This window comes from Lupinus angustifolius, chromosome LG09 (genome assembly GCF_001865875.1).
Source record: "Lupinus angustifolius cultivar Tanjil chromosome LG09, LupAngTanjil_v1.0, whole genome shotgun sequence".
Taxonomy (NCBI): domain Eukaryota; kingdom Viridiplantae; phylum Streptophyta; class Magnoliopsida; order Fabales; family Fabaceae; genus Lupinus; species Lupinus angustifolius.
The window spans coordinates 5,649,353-5,661,416 of NC_032017.1; the positions used below are offsets into that span (position 1 = coordinate 5,649,353).

Below are 12,064 nucleotides of genomic sequence, written 5' to 3' on the forward strand. Positions count from 1 at the left end.
TATATATCCACACAAACAAACAAGCATAGTAGAAAATAATTGACATTCATTGTGCATCATATATAATCACTAACATGTCTTGTCATCATTTAATTTGATCCCCTGCTTCTGAATTTGGCAGCAAACATTTCAGCATAGTAATTAGCAAAGACTATAATTTTTCATGAGAATCAAGAGTGAATACTGTACACACAATGCCATGGAATACTCACCTTGTCGCATGGAGTGAGACTCCTCTTTATTATTAGAGAGTACAGTTCTATTTTAAATATACTTTTAATATTAAAAATATAATCTTAGTATAACAGTGCAAGATTTCATAGAATATCCAAGTTCGAGAGTTCGATTTTTGATAGCAACATTTGTTGGGAGAGAATTAGTTTCCGATCCAAAAATGTGAAAGGATAGTACCAAATTTTTTTTAGTTGCAATAAAATCTTCCCACGGTTTTGATTCTTAAATTTTCATTTTTGGGATTGGGACATACACATTAAATACAAGGTGACGGGTGGATAACCACATTAGTCATACACTGTGCATAACTCTAATATTTGAAAATTACATATATGAAGAAATTATTAAATCAATAATTATAAAATAGGAAAATGATACAGAAAACTGGATTAATTAATATTTATCAACAAATAAAAAATAATATTTTATTTTATAAAAATAATACATTCATATCCATATTTCTATATTTAGATAAATGATACAGAAAATGAAACACTAATTGAAGACAAATAATCTATATTCATATAAATACCGACAACTAAAATTATTCCACGACTAACGTTAAATTGAGGCCATCTCTAGAGGGAATACATGAGTAATATCACTTCACTTAGGGCAAAAATATCGGTGACAAATTTTTTTTTTTAAATGGGAGAATTATTGTAAGTCCAAAATACAAATATCACATTAAATAATTCAAGAGATTATATTGGGTTGTCATCTAGTACAATACTCCTATTTATTAAAAAAAATAACGACAAGTGACCTTTTTAATATTAGATTTAGACATGCCACATGATTGATGTAGCAATTCATCAACCACACTAGCATTTAAGGAAGATGTGTCCTAAAGGCACAAACCAAAAAAAGTTAAGGATATGGACGTGTCAAAAAAATTATAGGGAGTAACTAAAAATCTAAAATCAAAATTTAATTTGTTAAACTTCTAGTCTTCTATGGATTAAAATCTTATTTACTGTTATGATTATGAACATTTTATTCAATTATTTAGATGTACTTTAGAACCTAGCGTGTATAATAGTGATTGTTTTTTATCATCGTGCATAATAATAATTATTCATAGGTAAACACATGATTTAATTATAAAAATATCACAATTTATCATATAAATGCAAACATAACATGATTATTACTTTCTTAATCGAGAGTCATAAGTACATATTCTAGACTTTAAAATGCAGCCCCACACTTTGGACCCTCTTGGTATATTTTGATTAACCGATACCAATTATAGTTTATAAATAAGTAATAATGTATATTATTATTTTTTATTACACTATTTTCAACGACAACGTGATAGTGCACACGAGTTTCCTTGTTTAAAAAACACCTTCAATAATTGAACATTCTAAGATTTTTTTAAAGAAAAATAGGATCCATCCACCATAAACTTTAAGTTCAGTGCAAATAGCCACCGTAGCATTTTAAATTTAACTTAGCTCTTAAACTAGTCGAATTCTTGCTAATATGGCTAAACATATTTTAAAATATCTTATGATATAGTGCTCCATTGCAGAAATTTGTTAAATATAGAAAACAATCAAGGGTCAATATTTTTATAAGAGGGAAAGTTTATGGTAGCTGGATTCTATTTTCCAACTCTTTACGTTAATATATACATGATCATCTTTAGGATCAATTTTTTTTAATAAGTATCTTTGGGATCAATTAATTTGCTATTCTATCATATTTTTTATTTTTGGAAATATTTGTTGGATACAACCGGTAGCCTCCAACCATCAGGAAACTTCATTGTTATCGAAACATGAAAAGAGTGAAAAACTACAAGTAAGATACTACATCTTGAACTAAAATTTTAAAACGATAGTTTATCAAACATTTTTCCACTTATAAACTATTTCATTTCTCCTCTCCTATTCACATTTGAATATAACAATAATATTTAGACAATAATCTAGCTGACATGCATGATATCATGAACAATTAATTCATACATGCATGATATTATGAACAATTAATTAATTCACATATCATTAGTTAGTCATAAGTATTTCTTATATATGTGGGGTGTGGCCGTTAAAAGAAACTTTCTCGAATTAAATAAACTCTAACTTGTATCATTGACCTTAGCATGATGATTTTAACACCTATAAGTTCAATCATTGATTCAAACACAAAATAATTGTCGTTGCCATCAAAATAATTGCTTCATACTGTACACAGCATGGAAAAATGTATATTATATGTCATAGCTTACCAAAACATGAACTTGTGCCTAGTTATTTATTGTGTTAATAGTGATTTAAAGTCAAACACTATATATATAGATAACGTTTTTTTTATACATTAAATTCTAACACCCAACTACACTATAGATGAGGTTTGAGTCATCATCACAATATTTGTAAATTCGATCTTAAGGAATTATTCTACCACTTTCCAGCACAAAAGCTATAGAATGAAGTTATGCAAGAGAGATTCCTCTCCACTATTCCAGAGGAAGAAAAAGAAACATAGAAATTAAATGAGTGTTAAACCACTTTGGCATGCGTTTATAAGTGGTACGATTGTGATTATATTAACCAATAATCAGCAAATCATATTAGGGCAACATAGAAAGAGTAGGGGTCTAAGAGCATATTTGGCAACACAACTTATAGTTTGTTTGATAGATTTCAACTTATGGGTTTAATAAAAGAATTTTGTAAAGTGTTTGATGAAAATAATAATAAAAGGGAATGTATTTTTTGGAAGATAATTTTAAGAAGTTATTTTAAGTTATTGACTTGATCACAATCGGGAAGTCTCCAAGTGAAGAATCATCAAATGACATATCACATATCTCATATTCAGTGTGAGACTTTACACTTGAATAAATTCAACGCAATTAATATTAAAAATAGTTGCTTTCTCATTTTTACTCCACCACAAATTAATCAATTTTAGTTGTACAACTTTTAGCTATAATCTTATAACTTTCTATAAATCTCCTACTTTCGGCTATAATATCAACACTTTAGCCAACTCAAAATTTTCAAGTAATTAATTTTACAAAACAAAGCTGAAGATTCTATCACCATGACACGTTACCTTTTCCTACCATAGTTACTTTCAACATGAGTTGAAAGGATTAGGAAACGTGTATAGAAAAAGCTAGATTAAATAATCAATGTTAGTTTTGTTGTAATGATTCATGTTGCGTGGGTGGATTGTTAAATTGGTTATGCCAGATTAAATTGTTTTATTTAATTTATTGGTTAAAGTTAATCTATGCTTTTGTATCTTATGCTGTAACCTACTCTTGTAAATGCATATAAGCTAAAGTGCTTAATTGCACGTTCACGTTTATATTACGAATTTAGTTAATAATTAAAGTTTTTTTTGCAAGGGAACAAAAAAGAAAAGTAATGTTAATTATACAGGGTGATTTATGTTACTTTAATTAGTATATGTACCCAAAAAATGTTACTTTAATCAGTATAGATAAAAAAAGGGCGAGCAGCTTAGGGAAAGTTCTTGAATTCAACAATATTCTTCTAATAAAAAGAAGAATTGGGTATATTCAGATTTGTGATATGGGTATGTATTTGGGGATAAGGTCATAAAGGTTATTCAGGTCAAGATAATGATGTGTTACATATGGTATGTTATGGGTGTTTGTGATATATTGTATGATCTCATTTTAGTAAAATGTAGTCATATCAAAATACACCCTTTTACACATGGATAAGTAAGATTCAAAAATAATATTTTACTCACAAATAGTATTCTACAAGATAGGAGTGAGTTGAGTTTATCTTAACCAAATTTGATAAGTATTGGTCTGAATTGAAACTCAACTATGAGTTTGATATAGATAATTTCTTTAGTTTAAATACAGTTTGATTAAAGTTTGTTTAACTTGTTAGATAGAATTAAATCAGGAGCAAAATAAATTAAACTCTAATGAGCTCAAACTTAAGTTGTTTATTTAACAAACTTAATTTTTAAAACTAATCTCAGGTTTATAAATTAAATTTAACTAGCTAATAAATCAAATCTTAAGCTAATTTCATTTTGGTTTGATTGAATGAGGATGGTAGGTGCATGATCAATATGACATCATACTTGTTGCATTAAAAAGTTTCATTTGTTTTGTACTTTTTGATTTTGAATGGTTATAGAAACATGCCATTTGTTTCCCTCCTAAATCCAATCCTCATTGTTCTCAACCATCACTTTCCTTCTTATGAACTTGTGATGAGAACAAGAAATAAAGAGCAATGAAGAGATACACCAATATAGTTACATATAAATAGTGCTAGTACATGTTGACTCCTAGTGTTTGTGTGGAACCTTATATTGACTTGGTTTGGATTTAGTGCAAGCGTGCATTTAGACTTGTACCTGACCAAACATTCCCACATAGATCACTTGTTTTTAATAGTATTTCATTTCATGTTACGAACCAATTATATATTATTATATGAATAATAATAACAATTTAAAATAAAAAGTTAAATTCTAATCAACCTGAGACATGAAATGAGGCATGTTCTGGACAAGTGATTTCTAACCCCAAACATTCTTTCTTCAAATAAAAATAAAAAATTAGAGTTTGAAAGTGGAAATAAAAAAAACACTTTACATAAAAAGTAAGCAAAAATTCTGATACCATAAAATGTAATAGGTCACGCGTCACTACTTTCAAGGCCAGACAATCTCTGTGTATATTTTTTGTTTTAACATTTCAAAAACATAGATATATATAGAAGTGTGGTACACTTGGCCATTCTCAAAGTTTGATGAATATATTTACCATTATTATTTTGTGTATTATATAAACAAACCAATTGGGGTATATAGTTTTTTGAAATTTAAATTAAAGGTGAATTAAGTGGAAATGGAAAAGGACTGAACCTGCTAATAAGTTAGTGAAAATAAAGGTAAGAAAATATATGGTTCAGGATCCGCAGTACAGTTTTTCAAAAGTTAATGTTCAGCCACGATTTAACGTAGAAACTAATAAAAAGATACCTGAATATATAAAATGTGGAAATATGGTAATAAGAAAGGGAATATATATTATAATATATATATGAATTTGCTAGCTAATAAACTAGTGCGATGCACGAACACACCTAATATAAAAATATATAAATGTTTGCTATAAATGGTAAGTTAGTAAGAGATTAAAAAATGTAGAGGATCAGAATAATAGTTAAATGGTTGGTTAGAAAAAATAAAAAATAGTAAAATGATTGATAGAACAATTAAAAGCAAATCACACAACCAATCATGAGTTTTTAATGTAACTGAAGATCCCTCATTTTTTCATTTTTTAAATTATAATTGCTGCTATAATTCAAAGTTTCAAACAGTTATCTATGTTTTAATTTTTTTAAAATCTAAAATGCCATTTATGATTGGCATGCTAGACTTTAACTAATTTTAATTTTTATATAATTTAACCTTAAGGGTGAGGTAGACAATCACTCTATGCATTAATGCATGTGGCTGACTGAAATATCTTCTTATATAATGACCTTGATGACACGTTGTGCTTACTTTCATAATAAAAAAATCTTGATGCAATTAATAGAGCATGACATTAATGTGTGAATTTCATATATATACAATACAAGAGATGGTAAATATAGAAAACATGGCAGTAATTTGGGATATTTTTTATTTGAAGAGCAAAGAAAACATAATAGTACAGATATATAGACAACCCCACATGAGTATTTTTGGTTGGGTTAGTCACAAAAAAATATCAAATCATATATAAGATTAAAATAAATATATGTTATTGTGAAAATAATGTAATATTTCTCAATTAGACATATCAGGAAAGAAAGTGAGAGATACCTGAAATCTTTTTTAGGGTTGGAGCAGAATAGGCAACACCTTTACAAAGTCTCACTCAAGTGTAATGTGACCACATTGTCCTCATCAATTTTGTTATGATAAATATTAGTATGTTATTATTTTTAATAATTGAGATTTAAATCCTTAATATCTTTATCACTCAATTTTGTCATCCTAAACATGTGACTACCTTATGACTTCTGCTCGTATTCATCTATTAGTGATAACCCTAAAAAACAAGGAAGCAATCTTATTGTTGTGTAATAAATTTTTACATTTCACAACAAAAAAATCTAAAAAATTTAAGTGCAAAATATCTTTGATAGAGACAATTTAATTTGTGCTTGGTAAAATTAATAAAACTTAAATTACTGTATGTATAGTTAAAGAATGTATTTGTTGTCTCATAAATTGAAGTTGTATCATTATATGTACCATCAGCCTATGATTGGTTGAATAAAATATTTTTAAATTAAAAAATTAAGATTAATTATTTTTCTAACCAACCATAACAGTGACAAAATCCGTGGAATAGTAGATGTATACCTGTTCTCAAATACTCCAACTCAAAAACATCACTTATAAAGGTAAGGCAACCTAATTGAACCTTAGGCTTTATGGTAACTAAAAATTGCGACACATATAGCTATGTTGTGGATTCAAGAGTGTGTTTGTGGAAGCATTCTCCGTTAGACCCGTAGTGGCCACACAAAGCGTCCTACGGTGAGACTCTAGCTATGACATGATGGAGATCCTATGTCCCATATTATATCCTCAATGCTGTCCCCATTAATTGTAATGTGTTATTCAATTAAATAAAATAATTAAAAATACAGAATTATGTTAGATGTTGTAATTTGATTGGATGAAAATAAGAAGATAAATAATTTCTTGGGATATATAATCTCACTTGATCTAGGAGATGATACACCTACAATTTGCATTGCATCAACATTTTAATATTATTTTGTCTCCAACCATTATTTTATAATAATTCATTTATCACCCCACTCTCTTCATTTGCCTCGGTATTTTAACCAAGATATCTAGATTTGAATCAAGAAGAACTCTCCTCTTTATTTCCCTTCCTCTCCATAGGGTATCCCTATAATATATCATCATTACTTGTACCCAAAAGTTTAGGACTTCACTTCACCTTGAAAAATCTCTTCAAGCTCAAACTTATTCTTGTTTTGTTCTTCATTTTAACATTTTTTTCCCTTCTTTAAAGTCTTGTGTTTTTTTATGATGGCTCAAAAGTACTTACATGAGTTACTTGAGGAAGATCAAGAACCATTCATTTTACACAAGTACATTTCAGATAGGCGTAGCAAAATCAAAACACAGATTTACCCACGAAAAACCCACAAACCACTTCATCAAAACTCAAATTTCCCCACGAATCTATGCAAAAACGTGTGCCTTTTCTCATTCCCAGAAACAACAACCCAAGAACTCAGAAAATCTCCACTCTTCGATTTTCAATCTCCTAAAGCCAAATCCAAAAGCCCCATCAAGTTCCAAATCCCTTCTAGAACCGCAAATCTTCTTCTCGAAGCTGCACTTAAGATTCAAAAACACTCTTCTTCTAAAACCAAAAGCAGTGGTTTTAGTCTATTTGGGTCATTGTTCAAGAGACTAACACAAAGAAGCCATAAAAGGAAGGAAATTGAGGGTAGTGACTTGAATTTATGTGTTAAGGATATATTGAAGTGGGAATCAAGAAAACTCTCAAATGGGTGCATGAAAGAACAAGAAAAATTGGATTTTTGCAATGGAAGAAGTAGTAGTGCTGTTTGGTCAGAGAGTAATGAAGATAAATCATTGGATATGGAAACATGGAGTAGTAGCAGTAGTAGACACTGTGATGATGATTGTGAAATAAAAGAGATTGAGTTTGTTACCAATCATCATCATAAGGATAATAGTGAGTGTGCTTGTTGTCATGATATCAATGGGTTCTGTGATAGTCCTTTCTGTTTTGTTCTTCAAAAGAGTCCTTCTTTCGACCGCTATACCTCGGAGCTACCATCGTCGACACCGTCACCAAATCATCATAATACTCAGGTTTTTCATTTTGATATGACTATCTTATTACTTTAGAAATGATTGAGTATATGATAAAGATTATAGAAGATATTACTCACCATTCATTTATTTATATAAATTTATGATAAGATGAATAGTGAATGATGACAATATATAAAACTCTTCGATCTCGATTTTTTTTCTTTCTCAAAATGACTTATCTCTATAAAATCTATTTATAACTTTAAAATATATATTTTGTGATTGTCTTTTTTTATTAGGTTTAATATCATTGTGTGATAGGTAAAGATTTTGTACATAAGAGTATATTTTTATTATACAATTTTATTTTATTGTATTAGTATTTATCAACAAGATGTTGATTTAGTGGTGTAAGATTCTATTAGATCTTCAAGGTCGATGGTTCGATTCTTGGGAGTAACACTTGTTGGGACAGACAACCACAAACCCATAAAGAAATTAGTTCATTACTAACAAAAAACGTAAAAAAATATCCTTGACTAAGAATTTGAGTTGGGAAAATTCATTCAAAATCACGGACAAAGATCATCTGTTCTATAATTTTCTTGTCTCTATATCCCGGAACAATCAAAGTTCACAAAATAATATTAAAATATAAATTTCTTTTTTTATAATTTTTCTTTTGAAATGAATGAAACTTTCTTATTGGTTTGGTATATCAAACGAGATATAAATGGAGACATTTGATCCCATTTGAAAACCATATTTGTTCCATGATTCTCACATGGACTGAATGAAAAGCTTAATGTGACCTTTTAACCATAGGATTCTCTTAGCTATAGATAAGTTTTTTTTGGCTTTATATCTCATAGATTCAGTTTTTTGAGCTATTATACTTTGCTAGTTAACCTTATAATATATTTAACTCATAAGTTATTTTTTTGGTCTTAGTTTTTTTGTCGGCAATAGGAAACTTATAGATTCAGTTATTCCTGATTTTTTTTTAATTATATTGAGGGTCACATATGTCAATTTCATATTTTGTTTTCATGAATTCTTATAATTGTACTTGTGGGCTCAATATTTGCTATGCAAACCTTTTGTTTTTCTTCTTTTTGTATTTTATTGGATTATCTTAAAAGATGACAAATTTTATTTTTGTTTATTCTACTGTCATTTTGTCATTAGATCCCGACATTCAATTTATAAGAAGATTGTTTCTCATTTATATTTTTTATATTAGATTACTAGAAAGGTCATAGCATAAAAAACCAAAAAAAAAGTAGAGTCAAAACAAGAGTGGTATATTCTTAAGCCATAGACATTACAAGAATCAAATTATGCAAACTACACAGCTAGGACACTAACAAGGTATAATGGTTTGTGTCAAAATTCACTTTGGTGATCTCTATTATCTTAAAATATGAATAGCATGAGATACTCTTAATGAGAAAAAATATAACAAATTACCCAATTAGGACAATATTCTTAATTTTTGGGGGTAGAATTTAGGACAATATTGTAATGAATTTGATTGTTATTTTTGTGTAGGACAAAGAAAGTAATGGAGGAGAAGAAGAGAAAGAGGATAAGGAACATTGTAGTCCTGTTTGTGTTTTGGATCCACCCTTCAAGGATGATGAGGAAAGCCATGGAAATGATGAAGAAGATAGTTCTAATTTGAGGTGCAGCTATGCCATAATAGAGAGTATGTCACAATTTATTTATTTTTGTACCATTCTTTGTTTGTTGTATTGTCTTTTTTCACCAATGCACCAACGTACACGCTTCTTAAAACTTGTTTGTCTATTGCACGAATACAATAAGAGGGACTAATAGCATGATCATGTTCATCATTTTTTTAGTTTTGTGATATTCTCTTTCTCTTATAAAAGCTTTTTTAAAATATAAAAAACATGTAATACTTTGTTTTTGTTTTTTTTTTGGGTATGTTATATTGTCATACTAATTTTCATACCTACAAGAAATTGACACATATCATTTGTGAACCAATCATTAATAAATAAAATATCATATTGTGACATGTCACTTTTTTGTGGTTAGGATGATTAGTAAGATGACGTCATTTTCCATAACCAATATATCCTTTCACCTATTGATAAAAAACTAGTTTTTTTTGAGATACATAACTTCTAAAAACTCATTTTAATTTATGCTTATGAGAAAAACATAAAAATAAATTTATAAAAAAGAGTTTATAAGAATAATTTAATATTTTTATACTAGCAAATTTTTTTTTTTTGTATTTCCAGTTACTTATTATCCATATTTATATATTAATCATGAATGATATATTGATAATTTACTTTATATCCATATTTTATAATATATAGATATTAAACTCAAATTTTAGTTTATTTAAAAATCTATATTTAATAAGCATTTAGTTAACTTATTGATCTAAATACACACTTAGAATTATTCATATATTCTTTTTGTGATAGTGATTTTGCTTGTTATTGTATAGTGTTATCTAAGTGGGTTCCATACAAAGATTACAATTGCAACATCCAAAAGGCATTCCCCATTTAATGCGGACTTAGACTACTCTTTAGTTTACAGATAAACACAACACATTTTGTTACAAATAAATTGAATGGGAGCCACACATTTTCATGTTAGGAGATATGTCTTAATTGGGTTATTTCCATTTAATGTTTGATAACATTTTAACAATCGTACTTTTTCAGGTTTCATAAATTTTTGTGGTACTTTAGTACTTTTTCGTTGTTGAAATCTCTTCCTTACTGATCAATTTAATTTTGGATAGAAATCTATTTTTAATGGTGTCTCATTTTCTGTACCGGATCAATCAGACTTCAACAAGTAATATAAAATTTTACCATTTGTTTTTAAAAGTTTTCATTTTATTTATGTGATAATATTTGATTGACTCGAGATAGGAATATGATATTATTGAAAACAGGTTATCTCTTTTCATTTAATTTCACTAGTTCAACAAGTGGTGGAACCCATTTAGTTATTATTGATATTGCTCTATCAATACCTTGTATTTTGACAATGGATTTATTACAATTTACATGTACTACAAGACAACATAGGCACATTAAATTTCCTACTACTAGCTTCTCAATTTTCATGCAGATTTTGTACTTGTGTCTTAAAGGGTCTCTTGTGTTTACTACTATATGTTTGAATATCAACTATTAAGCTCATTAAAATAATGTATATTAATATCTTTGATTTTTTTTGTATTAATTTTACAGGAGCTAAGCAACAACTATTGTACAAGCTTAGTAGATTCGAGAAACTTGCAGAGTTAGATCCATTAGAACTCGAGAAAAGAATGTTAGAGGACGAAGATGAGAACGACTATGAAACATTAATGGAAAACGACGATTCTGAAGTCGAGGGTAGTGAAACATCATGTAAAGAAAATGAATTTATGCAACTAGTTTTTGAAGCTGTGTGCCATTCAAGTGTCCATGAAATAGGACAAATCCCAAAGGATCTTAAGAAGCTAGTTTTTGATCTCATTATGGAAGAAGATAGAGAACATGATAAGGAGATTATGATAAAAAGGGTATGCAAGAGGCTAGAATTATGGAAAGAAGTGGAGTCTAACACAATTGATATGATGATAGAAGAGGATTTCACTAGAGAGAATGAAAGGTGGAAGAAAAATATGATGGAGATAAGACATATGGCTAGTGAAATTGAGGTAGCTATTTTTAGCCTTTTGGTTGAAGAATTTTCAAAGGAACTTGTGTGTTAACGTGGGTAAATTTTTGAAGCAATTATGGAACTTAGCATCAATAATTATCTTTATTCTTTTTCTTTGAAGGGTATAGTTTGACTTGTAATGTAATGGAATTGGAATAGGGTAGTTAGAAATAGAAAAGTAACTCAAGAAGATAATATGGGTATGTACATGTCTTTGTGTATGTAGCTGGCTAGGGATGCTTTAAGTCACTTTTTAAAATTAAATAATATGATATTTACACTC

The 12,064-nt window shown here is 28.4% G+C and overlaps 1 protein-coding gene across 1 annotated transcript; it reads left to right on the forward strand.

Moving 5' to 3' along the window:
- LOC109355734 lies at positions 7,018-12,064 on the forward strand. Its single transcript, XM_019598931.1, has 4 exons — positions 7,018-7,262; positions 7,307-8,133; positions 9,628-9,784; positions 11,325-12,064. The coding sequence occupies exons 2-4, from the start codon at positions 7,312-7,314 to the stop codon at positions 11,831-11,833; spliced, it is 1,488 nt and encodes a 495-aa protein (XP_019454476.1). The 5' UTR covers positions 7,018-7,262; positions 7,307-7,311; the 3' UTR covers positions 11,834-12,064.

Bases quoted from the DNA above. Each gene is read 5' to 3' on its own strand.
- LOC109355734 (XM_019598931.1), top strand. From the start codon at position 7,312: ATGATGGCTCAAAAGTACTTACATGAGTTACTTGAGGAAGATCAAGAA. The intron at 8,134-9,627 runs GTTTTTCATTTT...ATTTTTGTGTAG, and splicing joins CAAATCATCATAATACTCAG to GACAAAGAAAGTAATGGAGG. The intron at 9,785-11,324 runs GTATGTCACAAT...TTAATTTTACAG, and splicing joins CAGCTATGCCATAATAGAGA to GAGCTAAGCAACAACTATTG.